The 17,961-nt window shown below is 38.0% G+C and overlaps 1 protein-coding gene across 1 annotated transcript in view; it reads right to left on the reverse strand.

The window, feature by feature from the left end:
- Positions 1-6,278, reverse strand: part of TMEM67 (transmembrane protein 67) — a 42,977-nt gene extending 36,699 nt beyond the window's left edge. Inside the window, exons 1-4 of the mRNA XM_029223222.1 lie at positions 5,982-6,278; positions 4,073-4,161; positions 2,308-2,401; positions 1,275-1,374 (exon numbers count right to left, since the gene is read on the reverse strand). Coding sequence (XP_029079055.1) covers positions 1,275-1,374; positions 2,308-2,401; positions 4,073-4,161; positions 5,982-6,207 — 509 coding nt within the window. The 5' untranslated portion in view covers positions 6,208-6,278. The remainder of the gene's footprint in view (positions 1-1,274; positions 1,375-2,307; positions 2,402-4,072; positions 4,162-5,981) is intronic.
- Positions 6,279-17,961: the final 11,683 nt, after the last annotated feature.

Consider the following 17,961-nt stretch of genomic DNA (forward strand, 5'->3'; position numbering starts at 1 on the left):
AATAAAATTAACCAATAATAGGCGAATATTCTTTTGAAGCCACAGGTAATATAAAATAAATAGTATTGAATAGCAAAGATGGTTAAGTCACTCAAATAACAAAAGAGCCCAACAAACTCATATAAATGAAACCAAATCCATTTTTATAAGTAGTTATTATCGAATATACTTTCCTTATTTTTCTGCCACAAAGCAAAAAGGTAACATATGCTGAAAAGAAACGAGTATCTATACCCTCATCAAACCTACAACAAACACTCTTAAAGTCTTTTCATCGTCTTTATTTATTTTAGGAAAATACTTTATATTTTTCATTAATGAATGATATAGAGGGAGGGAGGAAGGGCAGTGGACTAGTGGGGACACTGATAGGTTTCTATGGGTACTCATTACAAAACAGAACAGGTAGGAGGAGGAGCTGGGGCACAGCACAGAACTCAAACTAGGCTTAGGGAGGTATAAGAGGGGAGGAACGGGGGATCAACCCAGTAGTCTGTATTAGGATGCTACAACCTAGGTCAGCCTGAGAGAAAAGATGATCCAACACTAAGTATCCCCAGGAGAAACTGCTCAAGTATTTTCTATCTCAAATTTGGGAACTGAAGAGAAAACAGTATTTAGAGGGAGGTCAGCATGTGGGCAACTAAAAAAATTGAAGAACTGGAATAGGGATGATGTATTTGAGTTAAAGAAAGGGAGGGGTGTGTGTGTGCTGTGCAGGTATGCATGCATAAACGGGGAACAGGAAGTGAAGGAGAATAAGGCTATAAACCAGGATACCTGGGTTATGATAATTCATCACATTTATTAACATATTTTTATGTAATATAATATATAAAGATAGTACCTAGTATATAATAAGTAGATTGCAAATAAAAGTTACTATTAAATACTATGCATTATATCATAGATTATGTACAAATTACATGACAAACAAAAATCGCTACCTTTTACTGAGCACTTACTCTGTAGTACTTAGCTAAGAACTTTAGATATGTAAAGTATGTTTCTGAGCTGTGGTAACAGCCTATGAAGTGGGTGATATGTCCCCATTCTGAAGACAAGGAGACAGACTTATCAAGCGAGGTCAAACAACCAACAGGACACCGAAACAAGAATTAAACCCTATTCTGTCTCATTTTCTGGGCCTCAGCTTCTTTACCTGTTTATTTGTATCCTTCCTTGGGTTATTGTGAGGAGCAAGGAATCTGATAGGAAAGGCACAGATTCTACATAAATATATTAATGAAGTCAGCACCCAGCATACCGCTTACCTGTTTCCTAAAGCATTTGCTATCGTAAAAGAGTTTTCACTTTCCTCACAGAGCTTACAAGTTGCTTGAGACAACAACGTTCCATTAACATCTCTTTCCACTAAACAATTTAGAAACAATAAGATGTTAACTCATAGTCAATATATAAGCTTCTATACACTTAGTAAAACCCAGTTGTAATTATTATTCTAGTAATTCTCAAAACAACTTGTTTGCATAAAGACATGTCAAGCACCATCCATAATAAAGTATCAAAAAGTGAAGCCTTCCCCATTCCCACATAAAAAATACAGAAACCAATTTCCAAATCATCATCATCATCTTAAATTAATATATTTTCTCAGAGAATTTCTTACCTCTTACCTGCATGTTCCTGTTACACTGGATTTGGGGAAACAAGTACTTTCATAGACTTCTGATAAGTTTCACAACTTAGAGGGCTTTTGGTGGTATCTATTAAAATTGTAAATTCACATACCTTATAATACTACAGTTTCATTTTCAGATACCTAACCCACAGAAACACTTGAAGATGTGCATAAAAATATTCATCAAAACATTATTTGTGGGCTTCCCTGGTGGCACAGTGGTTGAGAGTCCGCCTGCCGATGCAAGGGACATGGGTTCGTGCCCTGGTCCGGTAAGATCCCACGTGCCGCGGAGAGGCTAGGCCCGTGAGCCATGGCCGCTGAGCCTGCACGTCCGGAGCCTGTGCTCCGCAACGGGAGAGGCCACAACAGTGAGAGGCCCACGTACCGCAAAAAAAACCCAAACATTATTTGTTAGAAAATAATCTAAATATTTTAAATAGCACAATGCTATGAAATACCATGGAGTGGATTAAAAAGTATGTGGTAGATCTAATAGATCATACCATTAACTGAAAAAAGTATGCTGGAGAACAATGTTTTTGGTATGAAATATTTACATAAAAAATACCACTTATATTTCCTGTGGTTACAATGTATACAATGTACATTAAAAACAGGAAAAAAAAAGTCTATAAGGACACATTCTAGAATCTATTTCTTACCTAAAATATGGCCAGTGGGACAGTGGCATTTTCCTTCTGCAGTTAAACCATCAGGGCAAGAAATACAGTTCCAGCCATCTCCAGTAACACCTTTCTAAATTAAAAGAAAAAAATTATTTTCCCTTTCTTAATTAATGTTCTCCTTAATTTATCATGTAAGTCCAAAAAGCCACAATAGTGTATAATTTGTAGGAGATATGCAAATAAATTACATAAATATGAGCCACATAAAGGTTTCCTGGATAGACAATTTGTGCTTATATTCAAAAATCAAGCTATACGTTATTACTGTAAGTACTGACTACTATATTATTATTACTATAAGTACTGACTACTGTTAACTCCAGGCAATAGTTCTTTTTTCCTTATGATTTTCAATTTAAATGAGTCCTTACTCTCATAATTAATAGTCATTCAGTTTTTCCATTTACAAAGAAAAAATGCAACGAAACTCCACACTATTTAATCAACAGATAGCCAATTAATAGTTTAATCTTACCTGTTCTAAAATAGTTTTTCTAATTTTTAAAAATTCAAATATAATAGCTTTTAACAATTAAGCTATGATTTAAAATGGATGAATTTTATCGTAAATATATATACTTAAAGTTGTTTAAATTATGAGATCTTTCCTTTTATCCACTAATAGTTTGTACTAGTAAAGGTTTTTGATAAAATATGACATCACCAAAAATTGGGCTTATAATATTATATGGTTTAGAAAAAAACCTGGGGTAAAAATACAGTAATTTTATTACAAATATGGATGTAACCAAAATTAATAGAAAACAATGGTAACAACAAAACAATGCCACAAATTATTTTAGGTTTTGGTTGAAAAGACTGGATATATCAAGAAATGCTCCTATATTTGTTAGTACATTTATACATGTAGGACTATTTAAAAATTATGATAGCTTAGTAATGTCACTGAAAAATAAATATGCTTTGGCACCATTTCATATTAGCAGCTTTTTATCACTGTAATTCAGCTAGGGTCAATATTTCCAAAAATATAAAGTTTCAAAATGATCATCAAACCTGTAAGTACTAGTCATAAACAAGGACTGGTTTATATATTAAATATTAAATTCCCAGACTCAATTTTTTTAATACAATAATGAGAAGAAACATTACTATAAAGGCAGAACTGGCACACTGACTCCTAATTACCCAAAATGATTCAAAGATATATTTCTGTTAATTAAGAATCATCATATATAGTAACTATTAATTTACTAATTTTCCAAAAATTATGATATAATGCAATGATTAACAAAACAGCAACAGATATTAACCTATTTACTGATGAAACTGGCATTTCATGAACTTATCACTCAGATATCATTATGAACATGAATCATTACATAAAACTGTTGACGCTAAATCTAAGACACTGAACTCACTCTGTACCAAATGATACAAAAATGAAAAACTGCTCTATATATGTATCATTCACTCATCTATTGATATTTGCTTTTATAACGCAGTTTCTCTATGAAATAAAAATAAAGACACTCAAATTATCACAGCTTTGTGTTTTTTCAGATTTCAAAAAGTAAAGCAATATCTTTGTTTTTTTCCAAGTTTGCAAAATTTCACTGATCTCCCAAAATTTACTCTAGTAAAAACAAAGTTGGCTTAATAATTTTAAAATCTGTGGGAAAATATTAGAGTACAGCATAAAATTGTAGTTTAAAAAACAAAGGTATTTAATTTACTATTTTTTACAGCAAGATTATTTTTTAAAATAAATACTCCATACCATGTTTTCTGGGCACTTTTTACAAATAATATCAGGTCCTCCATTATTAGAGATCATCTGAAATCCTGGTAGACACACACATACAGTTCCTAAAAAGAAAAGAGCCAATTTTGACCTTGATAAATAAAACTCCAAGATAGGAAAATTTTAATAACTCTTAAGATCTTGAGAAGTAGTAGTTAAGAGCAAGACAGCAGAGGGACTTCCTGGTGGAGCAGTGGTTAAGACTCTGTGCTCCCAATACAGGGGGCTGGGGTTTGATCCCTGGTCAGGAAACTAGATCCCACATGCATGCCACAACTAAGAGTTTGCATGCCACAACTAAGGAGCCCATGAGCCGCAACTAAGGAGCCCTCCTGCCACAACTAAGACCCAGCGCAACCAAATGAATAAATATTAAAAAAAAATAAAAAAGCAATACAGTGGAGCCAGTACTGCCTAGGTTCTAATCTTGATTCTGCTACTTAGTTGTGTGACCCTGAGCAAGGTACTGAACTGCTCTGTGCTTTGGCTTCCAATTTGGTAAAATGGGAACAACAAACAGTACCTACCTCACGGGGTTAATATAAGTTAGTTATTATCTGTAAAGGTCTTAGAATCCGTCTGGCACACAGTAGGTATTGTGTTTGCTACCATTTTAAGTGCAAGCATAAATAAACTATGAAGTTATAACTATTAAACTAATAACCAAACTACTGATTAACTGCTATGGGAGATTTTACATTTCTATTTCATCCAACCATACACATACATTCAATGAATTCAAATTTACTTTGTCAAAACAAAACCTTATTAGGAAAGTTATCTCGATTCGAATAAATCACTGTTTTCCTCTGTTTGGAAAGATAGTAAACTTTATAAGATAATCACTACTCAATTTGCTGAATAGGTAATGACAGCATTCTCTAAGAAGGCATTAAGTGGATACAGCACCCATAGGAATCCATGTAGTAGAATGTTTATGATATCAGGGTTCATAACTATGAACCTTACACTTTAGAGTCTGGGAAATGCTTTCTCATTCATATTTCCTCACCTGAGAATCCTGACCTGTCCTACACAGTGACTTAAATAAAGATACATCAAATTTAAAGATGGCAGAAAGTTAATACCTGGGTGCCCAAACCGAGATTAAAAACATTCTAAACTTTATAATATGGGAAAAGTCTTATTCTGAGCAGTTTCAGGGAGGACAACTAGGACCAAACGATGAACGTCTCAAGAAAAAAAAAGTTAAGTTTAATCTAAAGAGACTTTAAGGGCAATCAGTAATATTCAACAATGAAAGGGCTAAATCCTAAGGAAATCTATATTACGGACAGACTGCATAGTGGAAACACATAGGTCAAGACTGAGGGCAAAGAGACAGGAGTTCTTCCTGTCCCCAATTTAGAAGACAAAGAAGACATTACGACCTCATCTGGGCTTCCATTTCTGTATCTGTAAAACGAGAAGACTGGACCTGATTACCGTTAAGGTCCCTTCCAGCTCTAAATTCTGGGATTTGAAAAGATCAAAAACTATCAAAGTTTACAAGCGCTAATTTGCATTTCCTCCCTGACCTGTTCTGTCACCTGCTCCTCTGCACCTCAGATTACTTCTCTATTTTTCTTCCTTCGGTAGTCAGCTTTCCAGGTGCCTCCCTAAAGACCCCCCGGATGAGGAGTGGGGGACTGGAGCCGAGAAATTAATTTCGACAGCTTATGAGGTAGCGGACTCAGGGTTTCCCCAACCTCACTCGTTGTGTGCAAACTTCAATCCTCCAAGAAACCCTCCTCTCAGGCGTTGGCAGTTGACCCTTCTGAAACATTCTTCCGCAGACGAAAAGATATTTTAGTGACGAGGGGTCTGGGGACAGCATCAAGGCGGAGTTGTTACTTTGGCTAGGGCCCATCCCGTACCGTCTCACCTCGAGCATCCTGCCTCTGATTGGCTCCACACGCGACACAGGAGAGCGCGGAGATATCGAAGTACTGGTTGTGGCCGCATGTCTCCGGCTGCCGGAAAGGGAAGAAGAAGGTCTGAGCCTGTGAGACGCGAAGAAGGACCAACAAGAGGAACAGAGTCACACCCGCAGCGTTTAAGGTGGACCAAGCCGCCATTGCCACCACAGTCCCGCGTCCGCCCGTCACCATGACGCTCTCACTCGCGGCCGCGCAGTCTCCGGCGCCCCATCAGCCTCCGCGATAACTCTGCAGAGCTGATTGGACAACTGCGGTCCGGAAGTGTCTGCCTGCGTTGCATGGTTGCTAGGTTACCAAAGCCGCGGGAAGCTGGCTGGTCTGGGAAAGGATGAGTTAGAGACAAGCTAACCCTGGAGCCTGGCAGGTGGGACCGGCTATTTAAAACGTTTGCTTCAAACTCTGCTACTCGACCCATTAGCGGGACGTGAAATCAATTTAGGAGGTCGCAAAACAGATAACCACAGAAAAGAAAATATCTGATTTTTATCACACAAATTAAGTATTGCTTCATTAAACTGTTAAATCATATTTACATCAAAATTTACACAGACTAGGTCATTTTCGTGTTAAAGGCGACATTCCAACAATGTATTTGTCAAAATACATTGGTCAGAAAAGTAGGAAAAACACTGATTTGAAATAAGCAATGTTGGAAGATTGACTCAAGCACTAAAAACAGATCTTTCCTGACAGACCTTTCTTTGTGTTTCTATGTTCTGTGTTTTAAGCATAGACATCATGTTTACAAAATGAGATCTTTAGTCCAGTTGTGAATAAAAAAGTGACTTATTTTTTTAAAATCAAATATACACATACACGATTGTTGTCTTTCAAAATGGGCACTCTTGGAAGCTGTTAACCCCAAAACATTTTAGAATTACCTTCAAAGCCAGTTTCTGGGTCATAAAAGAAAAAGTTATTTCTTAATATTTAAATTTCACTTCTGCTTTTGTTGTATTCTATTTGTTTTGTTGTATTTTGTTCTCCCCCCCCAATAAAATCTGGCATATTTTGAAGCCACCTTATTCATCAATGGTATCTTGAAATGACTTTTGGCTTTCCAAAGAACCCACAAACTTCATAATAAAAATGATGATTTATCACTATTAAGGAAAATACACACACACGTATAATGTTCTGAATACGTGTGGGAAAATGCATCTAAGGAAGTTAGATAACTTTAACTATTAGCCACCATTAGGCCTATTATTTGTCATATGACCTTCCCCAAAAGACCAGCATTCACTCTGTCGCTAATACCTATGACACAGAAGATGTATGTTATGAAAACTGTTCCTTAAAGAGGCATTATAAAAAATGTTTTTTGAGTAATTACCATATTGTTGGAGTGTCTAATTTGAAGTAGAAATCACTTATCTGGATATAATTTTTGAAAAACATATGACTCCATAAATGTTAATGGGGGCTCAGAAAGAGTATGGTCAGAATAGTTGAGATTAATCTTCAAAAGCTTCCTGTGGGTGAATGTTAACTCTAGTCCTCCTTAATGCTCTGTGGGAGTGGTCAGGGCAGTAAAATTTACTCACTGTCTACTATATAATTGAAGCAATAAAAGAGCAGATTCTTTGTATTCCACACTGTGCATTATGCTAGGCACTTGACAGCATTAACCTTAGCTCTTCATAATAACCCTTTGTAGGAACACTATCCCCTTTTTAGGCTACTTTTACAATTAAAGAAACTGAGGATCAAAAAATTTACATTTTAGGAAGTGGTGAAACTAGACTCTGTCTCCATCTGGCCAACTCCAAAATTGTTATCTTTTCATACTCGTTATGTTGAACGAGTTGCTTTAGTCAATTGCTATCTTCTCAATCTATTTAGTGGCTTCTTTGCAGAATAGATGGAGAAAAAAGGCATATTATATATGTAGGACAAACCTATTGTCTTTAGTTAACAAGATGATACTGCCATTTTATACCACAGACAGTGGAACTATGTGGTTGTCTAAGACTTTTGGGCACTGCACCTAAAAAAACTTCCCCAAAGAGCTAAATAGTTTATTTGTAGCACAAGGATTCAAAATAGATGTAGTTAAGTTGGAAATAACTGTAGATACTCTCAGTTCATCTTTATAAACTGCCTAGAAGGGTAACAGAAAGACTGTTAGCTACAACTGTTAAGCATAAATTGGGACTGTATCGTTAGGAATATTTTCATTGCAAGTAATAGAAGATCAGGTAGTTTAAACCAGTTCACAGTGGCTTAAACAAAACCAAACATAGGAATTCTGGAGGTAGGGGCTTCTGGTGTTCATTCAATGATATCAGATAGTCATCTCTGCAGTTTTCTTGGCTTTTCCCTCCTACCTGCAATGTGATTGCCTTACACCAGATATCAACATTCAGATTTAAGACAGGAAGAAGGAAAGTTACGGAACCAGAGATGTTTCCTCTGTCTCTTTAGTCAGAAAAGCAAATGTTTTCTGTATGCCAGATATTGTGCTAAACTTAAACTTCTTACATGTATCATTCCAATCTTTTTATGAATAGGTAGTAATCGCCACTTATCAGGCTTAAAGACATGCCCAGTATCACCCAGCAAAGAAGTGAAAGAGTTATACATAGAAGTGGATGAGAAGAAGAACATGTTTTAATGTCAGCTTAAGAAGAACTTTACCCCCCAAAAGTGAAACGATGGGTTCAAACACTATCGCAAATGCTTATTGAACACCTAGAATGAGATAGGCACTGCAACATGCCTTACCAAAATTATCATCCACTCAACACCCTTATGAAACCTATACTGCTATTATCATCTCTTTTTTTATAGATGACAAATGGAGACAGAAGATTTTTAAAACTTACCAAAATTCAAGGCTTGCAATTTACAGAAGCAACTTTAAATTATGGCAGTTTAACTCTTGGGGCTGCTTAACCACAATGCTGTGTGTCCTAACAATATAAATGCTACAAAAAGTCAAGGAGGCTGAGGATGGAGAAAAAGTCTTTGGATCTGGAAATTAGGGGATTATTAGTTATCTTTTAGAGCGCAGTTTTATTACAGTGATAGGGGTAGAAGCAAATCATAAAACAGCACTGAGAAAGAGCAACCACCAGATGTAGACTATTTTGGCATTGAAAGGAAGGCAAAAGAAGGGACTGAGCTAAAAGAATTTTAATTTTTTCTTTAGGATAAGGAGAATAGGTCTAGAAGTGGAGAGTAAAGGAAAGGAGTAGTAGAAGAGAGATTTCAAATAGAGGAATAATTGACTCTCTCTTGAGCTCCAGGGAAGGGGTCAAGGACTTAAAGTAAGAGTGGGAGGAGGACCATCTAAGGGGAAGAAAGTCATTCTGGGATTAGAAGGAAAAAAGAAAGATGAGTGAAGCCATCAATAAATCTTGGGCTAGGGATCAGAGAAATTGAACAAGATCAGTTTTCTAAGTAAAGAACATAGGTAAAAGTAAGAAATATTTTGAAAAGGTAGAGTGGATAATTGGAAGGGAAATCATTTAGAGTTGAAAATTGGCAGCAAGTCTAGATCTTACCTGCAAAAAGGCTAGATCACGTTGGAGTGGGAGCATCTAGAGGATAGGCTAGGAAAGTCCTAGGGTCAAAGTGAACAGTTTATGGAGAGGACAAGTATAGTTTGGTTATGTTGAACAAGTTGCTTACTCAGGTAGAGAGGTATAACAGAAATGGATGTGGAGGTCTAGGGCTTGATGAAGAGTTTGGAGCTGGAAATGGGAATCATCTTGAGTGTTCCAAAGACTATTGTGTTTTTGAATCCCTAAACTGAGTTACAAGAGGCATAATTGCCAGGAAAGAGAGCCCTATGGGAAGTCAGAGGGCATCTCATCTTTGGTGGGGAGTTCAATCATTTTTCAAACATTTACTGAGCACTTCTATGAGTAGACACTGGTTAGGGACAAGAGCTATCCCTGGCACTTTCCCTCAGGGGCTTCATAGAAAGAAATACATAGAAACGAATCATTAAAATATTTTGAGATAACTGCTCTAATTGAGACTGTGCAACTTGAAGATGGGATTACCCCCGCCTTGGTGGGTAGGAGGGAGATCAGTGAAGAAGTCGCAGAGTAAGAGACACTGTAGGACAGGACAGGTAGCGGGACCAGCAGAACAGACCCAGAGGCATGAGTGAGGAGGCACACCAGTGAATGACACATATCTCCGTATCCCTGAGATGTGGGGTGTGTATGGTCAGTGGCAGAAGATGAGGCTGGAAAAGTAGGAAGAAATACAAATGAATGTTCTTGAATGCCTGTTATTTGCCTACCACTGTTGATCAGATTTGCATTTTAGAAAATATTCTAGAAAAGAGGTATATGGAAACCTCTAGAGGTAGAGACCACTTGGGAAGCTAAAGCAGAAATCTAGAGTCTAAATAGGGCAGGGGAAGAAGGGAGAGGCAGGAGAAGATAAATGAAAGAGCTGTTTAGGAGGAAGAATTGTGAGAATTTTATGACTTGGATAGAGGAAGTAAACAGGAATAAGAATCGTTCCCAGGTTTTCTGATTTGGGTGGCTGGGTGAACTGTGACATTAAAGGAACAGAGAAAATATTTGGGGCAGATAAAGCCTTCTTACTGATTAAAGAAAAAAATTTAAAGGTAGAAATTCAACTTATAGGAATTATCTAATATGTTGGTGGGAGTTAAGACCATGGCTAATAATTGAAATAACTGATATTAATTTCTTGCTTTCAATGTGTCAGGCACTGAAATATCTCATTTGATCCTACATTGGGACCATTATCATCACCTTTACTTTACAGATGAGAAAACCAAGGCTCAACAAACATCTATGACTTCCTAGGGTCACACTCAGATCATGATTCTAACCCTGAAAATTTGACACCGGAGGCCACGCTTTTTTAACCCTGATTCTTTTGTGGCCTCTCACATTGCGGAGCACAGGCTCCAGACGCGCAGCCTCAGCGGCCATGGCTCACGGGCCCAGCTGCTCCGTGGCACGTGAGCTCTTTCCGGACTGGGGCACGAACCCATGTCTTCTGCATTGGCAGGCGGACTCTCAACCACTGTGCCACCAGGGAAGCCCTAACCCTGATTCTTTACTGGTGCTCTTGAGTCCCTGGATGTGCTTTCCTGGGCATTAACAAATAAAAGGGAAAGGTAAGTGAGTCCATGAGGGGATTAATGAACTAAAATACTACAAAGAACATGAAGGCTAAATGCAAAGTGCAGAAATGGAGGTTGTGGTCAAAAGGGGAATTAGGTCAAAATCCTACAATTGGGGCCTTTTGTGTGGTGAGTCTTGCACTTTTTCCCAATCTCCAGATTCTTAGACAAAAACAACTAGATATAAACAACTGCTGCTTTGTATTCATTATGTTCCAAACTGAACTTGGCCTCCATGATGGAACACTCTCCTGGTTTTCCTCCAGGTTATTCTTAGAATAAACTTTCTGGTTATTCCTGCTCTCTGCCCTTTGTAGGCCCAGACTCCTTCACTTGGCTATTAAATGTGGAATCCCTGAGGGCTCACTCCTAGACTTTTGACTCTTCTCATTCTTTGGTTTTCCTCCTAGGGAAAGTCATGTCCATGACTTCAATGACCACTTTTTGTAGATGACTCACATATATATGTATATCCAGGCCAAATAATTTTTCTGAGCTCTGAATCAGTATTTCCACTGTTTTCTTGAAAAACTCCATTTGGGTGGAATGGAGTATCTTTAAATCCAGGTGTCCAAAAACAGCTCATGATCTCCATCCCTTCTCCCACCCCCAAACTTGCTCTCCTCTAGTGTCCTCTATCTCAGTTAATGGCAACATCATCCAAACTGTAATAAAGGCCAAAACTCTAGGAGTAACTTTTGATGCCTTCCTTCCCTTCAACTTCCCATTTCAGTCCATTAGCAAGACTTCTTGATTTTTATCTTTTAAATATCTCTTGACTTTATTGCCCAAATATCCCTTGAATTCTTTTACTTTTCTTAATCTCTGCCATCACTGCCACCCTAAATACAACTTTCCCCCACCCCTTAATTACTGCAATGGCCTGTCTTAAACTTAATTTTTCAGCTGTAGGCATTATCAGTTGTCTGCCTGCTATGGAAGATGAAGATTGGCTTTTTATCACATTTTCTGAACCTCTCCATCTTTTTAATATATTTATTTTAAATTTTCAGTTAGAGTAGTAATCACTTTTACATTACTATGACTACTTAAATGCTGTTCACATTTGAGTCATGTACCGTACCACAATTTTTATCTTTCTCTTATTTGAGTGTCTTCTTTTCTTCTTTAGTTATCATATGCTATCATTTAAAAAAATCCTCAATTCTTCCTCAGAACTATGAATCTCCTTTCAATATATTTAACACATTTACTATGGGCCAGGTTCTCCTCCAAGTGGTTTTAATCTGTACAGTGGCCCTTTGGAGTAGATACTGTTATCCCCCATTTATAGATGAGGAAATTTAGGAAGAGAGAGAGCCAATAAGAACTTGTATTAGGATCCAGGCATCTGTGTTCCTTTTCTCTTCTTATTTTTTTAGGAAAATATTTTATTTTATTTATTTATTTTTATTGAGGCACAACCGACATATAACATTAGTTTCAGGTGTACAACATAATGATTCAATATTTGTATATATTGCAAAATGATCACCTCAATAAGTCTGGTTAACATCTGTCACCACACATAGTTAAAAATTCTTTTTCTTGTGATGAGAACTTTTAAGATCTGCTCTCTTAGCAACTTTCAAATATACAATACAGTATTATTAACTATATTCACAATGCTGTACATTACATCCCCATGACTTATTTATTTTATAACTGGAAGTTTGTACCTTTTGACACCCTCCAACCATTTTGCTCACCCCTTGCCTCTGGCAACCACCAATCTGTTCTCTGTATCTATGAGTTTGGCTTTTTTTTTTTTTTTTTAAAGATTCCACACATAAGTGAGACCATATGATCATATGGTATTTGTCTTTCGCTGTCTGACTTATCACTTACTATAACGCCCTCAAGTTCCATCCATGTTATTGCAAATGTCAAGATTTCATTATTTTTTGTGGCTGAATAATATTCCACTGTGTGTGTGTGTGCACAACTTCTTTATCCATTCATCCATTGATGGATGCTTAGGTTGTTTTCATATCTTGGCTATTATAAATAATGCTACAGTGAACATGGGGGTGCATATATCTTTTTGAGTTAGCATTTTCATTTTCTTCAGATAAAACCCAGAAGTGGAATTGCTAGATCATATGATAGTTCTATTTTTAATTTTTTAGGAAACTTCATATTGTTTTCCATAATGGCTCACCAATTTACATTTCCACCAAGAGTGCACAAGGGTTCCCTTTTCTCTATATGCTGGCCAATACTTATTTCTTGTCTTTTTGATAATAACCATTCTAACAGGTGTGAGGTGTTATCCCATTGTGGTTTTGATTTGGATTTCCTTAGTGGTTAGTGATGTTTAGTTCCATTTCACATGCCTGTTGGCCATCTGTATGTCTTCTTTGGGTAAATGTCTATTCAGATCTTATGCCCCTTTTAAAATTGGATTTTTGGGGGCTTTTGCTACTGAATTGTATGAGTGATTTATATATTTCAGATATTTACTCTTGTTAGATATATGATTTGCAAATATTTTCTCCTATTTGGTAGGTTGCCATTTTATTTTATTGATGGTTTCCTTTGCTGTGCATAAGACTTTTTAGTTTGATGTAGTCCCACTGGTTTATTTTTGTTTTTGTTGCCTCAGGCATCCATGTTCTTAACCACTATAGTATGTGATCTCTCCTCAGGGGAGTAAACCAAGATTGAAGAGAATATGCACTCTATTAAGCTGGAAGAGGAAAAGAGAGATCTCAGGCTTAGTGGATTGTATATCCTCTTATTTCCTGGTTTACTTCTTTCTTTGGGCAGAGCATATACTCCAGCAGCTTCCTGAGAGGGGTCATAAGATGGAAATTTTAGAGACCTTGGATATCTGAAAATGTCTTTAGTCATCCCCCACACTTACATAGTAGTTTCCCCCCTGTTGTGCTGATCGAATTCCCCTGAAATAATCTTCTCCCTGAAGGATTTAAGCTTGGTTACCAGTTTTAGTGGGGAAAAGAGTGTGAGTTTCATCATTCAGTTTCATCATTCACATGATGCCCTTCTTTTCTACATAGAGCCTCTGATCTCATCTGTACCCATTGTCCCTAAGTCGTACTCTCTCCAGAGAATAAACCTTCAATCTTCTGCTATAGTGGGGGAGAGACAGGTTTCTTGTACTGGAAGGAAAGAGCCTTAGGTGTATGTCTTCAGTGCTTTGTAAATTGGTATTCAATCAACTCTGTTTTCACTTCCTTCCCCAGCAGAAGATATTGAGGCCTCTTAAGCCTTTGAGGACTTATTTGGTGCATATAAGGTTGCTTCTTAGCTTTTTCCACTGTCAATTCAGAATCCTCTTGGATTCACAAAAGAAACGATCACCTATCCATCTCATTCCTGCTTGCAAAGTTTTATTGCTGTTGTCTCCTACCCTATCATCTTCATTCTTGTCAGAAATCCTTTGAAAGTTCCCTTTTTGATATTTTATTTGGATTTCTGAAAGGAGTGAAAATAACTACAGTTCAAACTGTCACCTTAAACTGGAAGTCAAAATAACCTGTTGACCTGTCTTCATGTGCATACTCTTGCCACAGTCTAATCCATTCTCCAGACCTCAGCTGGAGTAATCTTTTGAAATGCAAGTCTAGTATGTCACCTCTCTGTTGAAAATAGTTCATTGGCTTTCCACTGGAGAGCTCAAAGTCTTTAACGTGAACCGTAACCCCCAGCAGGGTCTGACTTCTTCCTGCAGCCTTTCATTGTCCTGTGCACTCTGCCCACACTGGTCTTCTTTCAGTTCTCTGATTGCCACTGAGCCTGTGCACTTCTCTGCCTGCACCACCTCTCCTCCCTTCCCCTTCCCAGCAATTTCCCTTTACCTTGTTAATTCTTCCTTTCCTTCCAGCTCATCTGTCACTTCTCTTCCTGTCTTCCATGAGCAGGCCAGGCCCTCCTATGAAATACTCTTAGAGGAACATGTATTCCCCTTTTACAGCTCTTATCCCTGTTGTAAATTTACATTTAGCTGAATAATTCTTTCACTAGTTTTCTCTCTTCTCCTGAACTACAGTCTTCACGAGAATAAATACCATGTCCATTTTTGTTCACCATTGTCTCCTGGAGTTGTGTGTAATACATTATAAGCATTTAATACACATTTGTTGAAATGGAAAAGATCAAAACTTGCTTCATTCCCTCATTCTCTAGTTTATTGTCATCTTCCGAACTCTGAGGGGAGCTCAATGCTCTCTTCCCTCATTTCATCCCTGGGAAGGGAGCAGAGGACCAATGTGGGTTAGACCTAGACCACGAGGCCTCTGGCCATAGTCCTTACGGACAGAATTTTTTGGTGTCCACATGGCATGGTGTCAGGCAGAGTACAATGCACTAATTATCGATCCTGGGGAAAACTCCAAACACGTCTGCCCATTGCATCTTGGTATTGATTGGAGTTTCAAAAAAAAAAAACAAAAAACAAAAAACAAAAACAATGCAGTCAAGCCCTGGATGGGACAGCACTTAACTTACATAGAGAAGAGGCACAGCAAGCTCAGCTTCAATATGGCATCGGCACCCCATAGCTAGCGGGTCTCTCCCTGCTGCTGACACAGGGTAATTAGCCTAGGCGCTGCACCTGTTCATGCTGCAGTGAAAGGAACCCTGTTCCCTCACCTTAGAGGACAGTCATAACAGTGGGGTTGGTCAGGTACCATATGAGGCACATGCTTTAAGCAGAGACAAAAGAGTACTCATTGAGATTGAAACAAGGAAACATATTCCCACACAAGGTAATAAACCAGGCACGGTCTGTGTGGGCTCCTTAACCCTTGGTAAGGAAGTGTTCCAGACCCAAGGTCCATTCTTATGCAGCTGAGTGGGGGCTCCATGAGACTGCCTTTTCCAATGCAAGGTCTTCTGGATTCTCTCTCTCTCTCTCTTTTTTTTTTTTTTCGTTTTCTCCTTTTGTTCTCTCTTCAGAATTTCTCTGTAGATTCTTAGGTCTTCCTCTTGCTTCTTCCTTTTGTTTTATGTTCCTGGGACTGGATGGAACACAGGGGAAGGAAGCCTAAGCAGAAGAAGACATCCTGTTTCACACATGGTCCTGCCTGTTCACTAGAAATAGGTTCTACAGTGAGATTTGGGGGTCATAGCTTCATCACTGAAACCCAGAGATTTTATCCAGTACCCTTCCTGCACGCCTCCTTTTTGTTAACTATAGCATCCATAGACTATTCAGGATCTCAGTCTCCTCCATATTTCTACCATGGAGACAAGACTCTCATTTACATCAGGCAAGAAGTTATCCAAGTTAGAATGCTGGGGTCCTGTTCAATTCTAATTGACCACACATCATTCATTTGTTGATTCTGTTAAGTCTTTTGGATCTGACTTCTGTTACACACAACTGAGCAACTTCCTTTATTTAATTAGTAGTATCCATACAGTGCTCCAGTGATTCCTGGAGGTTTTGTAGGTGAGCCCCTGAGAACCACTGCAGGGGACAAACTGGAAAGGAGCATACAGGCCACCAGAGAGACATGTAAGATTTTCATGTTATATGCTTTTCCTGGTGCTTTACTGTGGGTCTTTAATGCTTATATATATAAGACCATTTTATCTACACAACAACTCTACTATTGTCATCTTCATTTGATGGGTGAAGAAACTGAAGTTCAGCAACTAAAATGATACAGCTAGCAAGTGGCAGAATTGGGCTTGGAACTATGGTATTCTGATTTCTGAGCCTACCTTCTTGATTTCTAAGTTATACAGTTGGCTCTTCATATCCATGGGTTTCACATTTATGGATTCAACCAACTGCAGTTTGAAAATATTTGGGAAAAAATTCCAGAAATTTCCAAAAAGCAAAACTTTAATTTGCCACATACTGGCAACTATTTACATGGCATTTATACTGTACTAGGTATTATAAGTAATCTAGAGATGATTTAAAGTATACAGAAGCATGTGCATAGGTTATATGCAAAGACTATGACATTTTATATAAGGGACTTGAATATCCTTGTATTTTGGTATCTGAAGGGGTCCTGGGACTAATCCCCTGAGGATACCGAGGGACAACTGTAATGGAGTTTACTGTGTCTTAGGGACTGTTCTAAATGCTTTACAAACATTATTTCACTTAGTCCTCATAATGGCCCTGCATGGTGGGTACTGTTAACTTCCTCTACAAATGGAGAAGTTTAAGGATAAGGAATTTGTCCATAGTCACGAAGTGGAAGAGCTGGGATTTATACTTGAATCTGGCTGATCTAAGAGCCCACGGTCTTAATCCCTATGCTCCACATGTCCTCCTGTATGTGATGACTGGCTGCACACGTGGGCTTGTCTCTTCTGCTACAGTATGAGCTTCTTGAGGAAAGAGGACCGTGATTTCTTCAGCTTTGTCTGTCAGGAGCCTTAGCAAGGTTCTGGACACACAGTCCATGCTCAATAAATCCCAGTTGAATTGAATGGAAGTCAGGGTTTGCAAGAGGGTCCTTGGAGTTTAGAAGATGGAGGAACTCTGAGGCCAAGTGATGAAAGGCTGTTCTTGTAGATGTTGAAGACCTAGGAAGGACAGCTGAAAACTGTCTGATAGCAAAATCATGCAGGAAGGTAAGTAGTGCTGTAGTCGTGGTAACATGCCTAGTAAAGTTGACTAATTGCCCAGGCAGAGCCAAAGAATGGTCATGGCTTGGTGTGGTTACCATGTTTCAGGGTACAGTCTTCTGTTTTGCTGTTCCAGAAACTTTCTTTCTGTTTTCTAAAATGATTACGTTTTCATGTTGACACACTAAAGGCTCAAGAAACTGTTCAATAGCCAGAATACCATATAGGTAAACTCAATTACCTGGACTGGA

The sequence above is a fragment of the Monodon monoceros genome, unplaced genomic scaffold, assembly GCF_005190385.1.
Source record: "Monodon monoceros isolate NGI ecotype Baffin Bay Population unplaced genomic scaffold, NGI_Narwhal_1 Super_Scaffold_14, whole genome shotgun sequence".
Lineage (NCBI taxonomy): Eukaryota > Metazoa > Chordata > Mammalia > Artiodactyla > Monodontidae > Monodon > Monodon monoceros.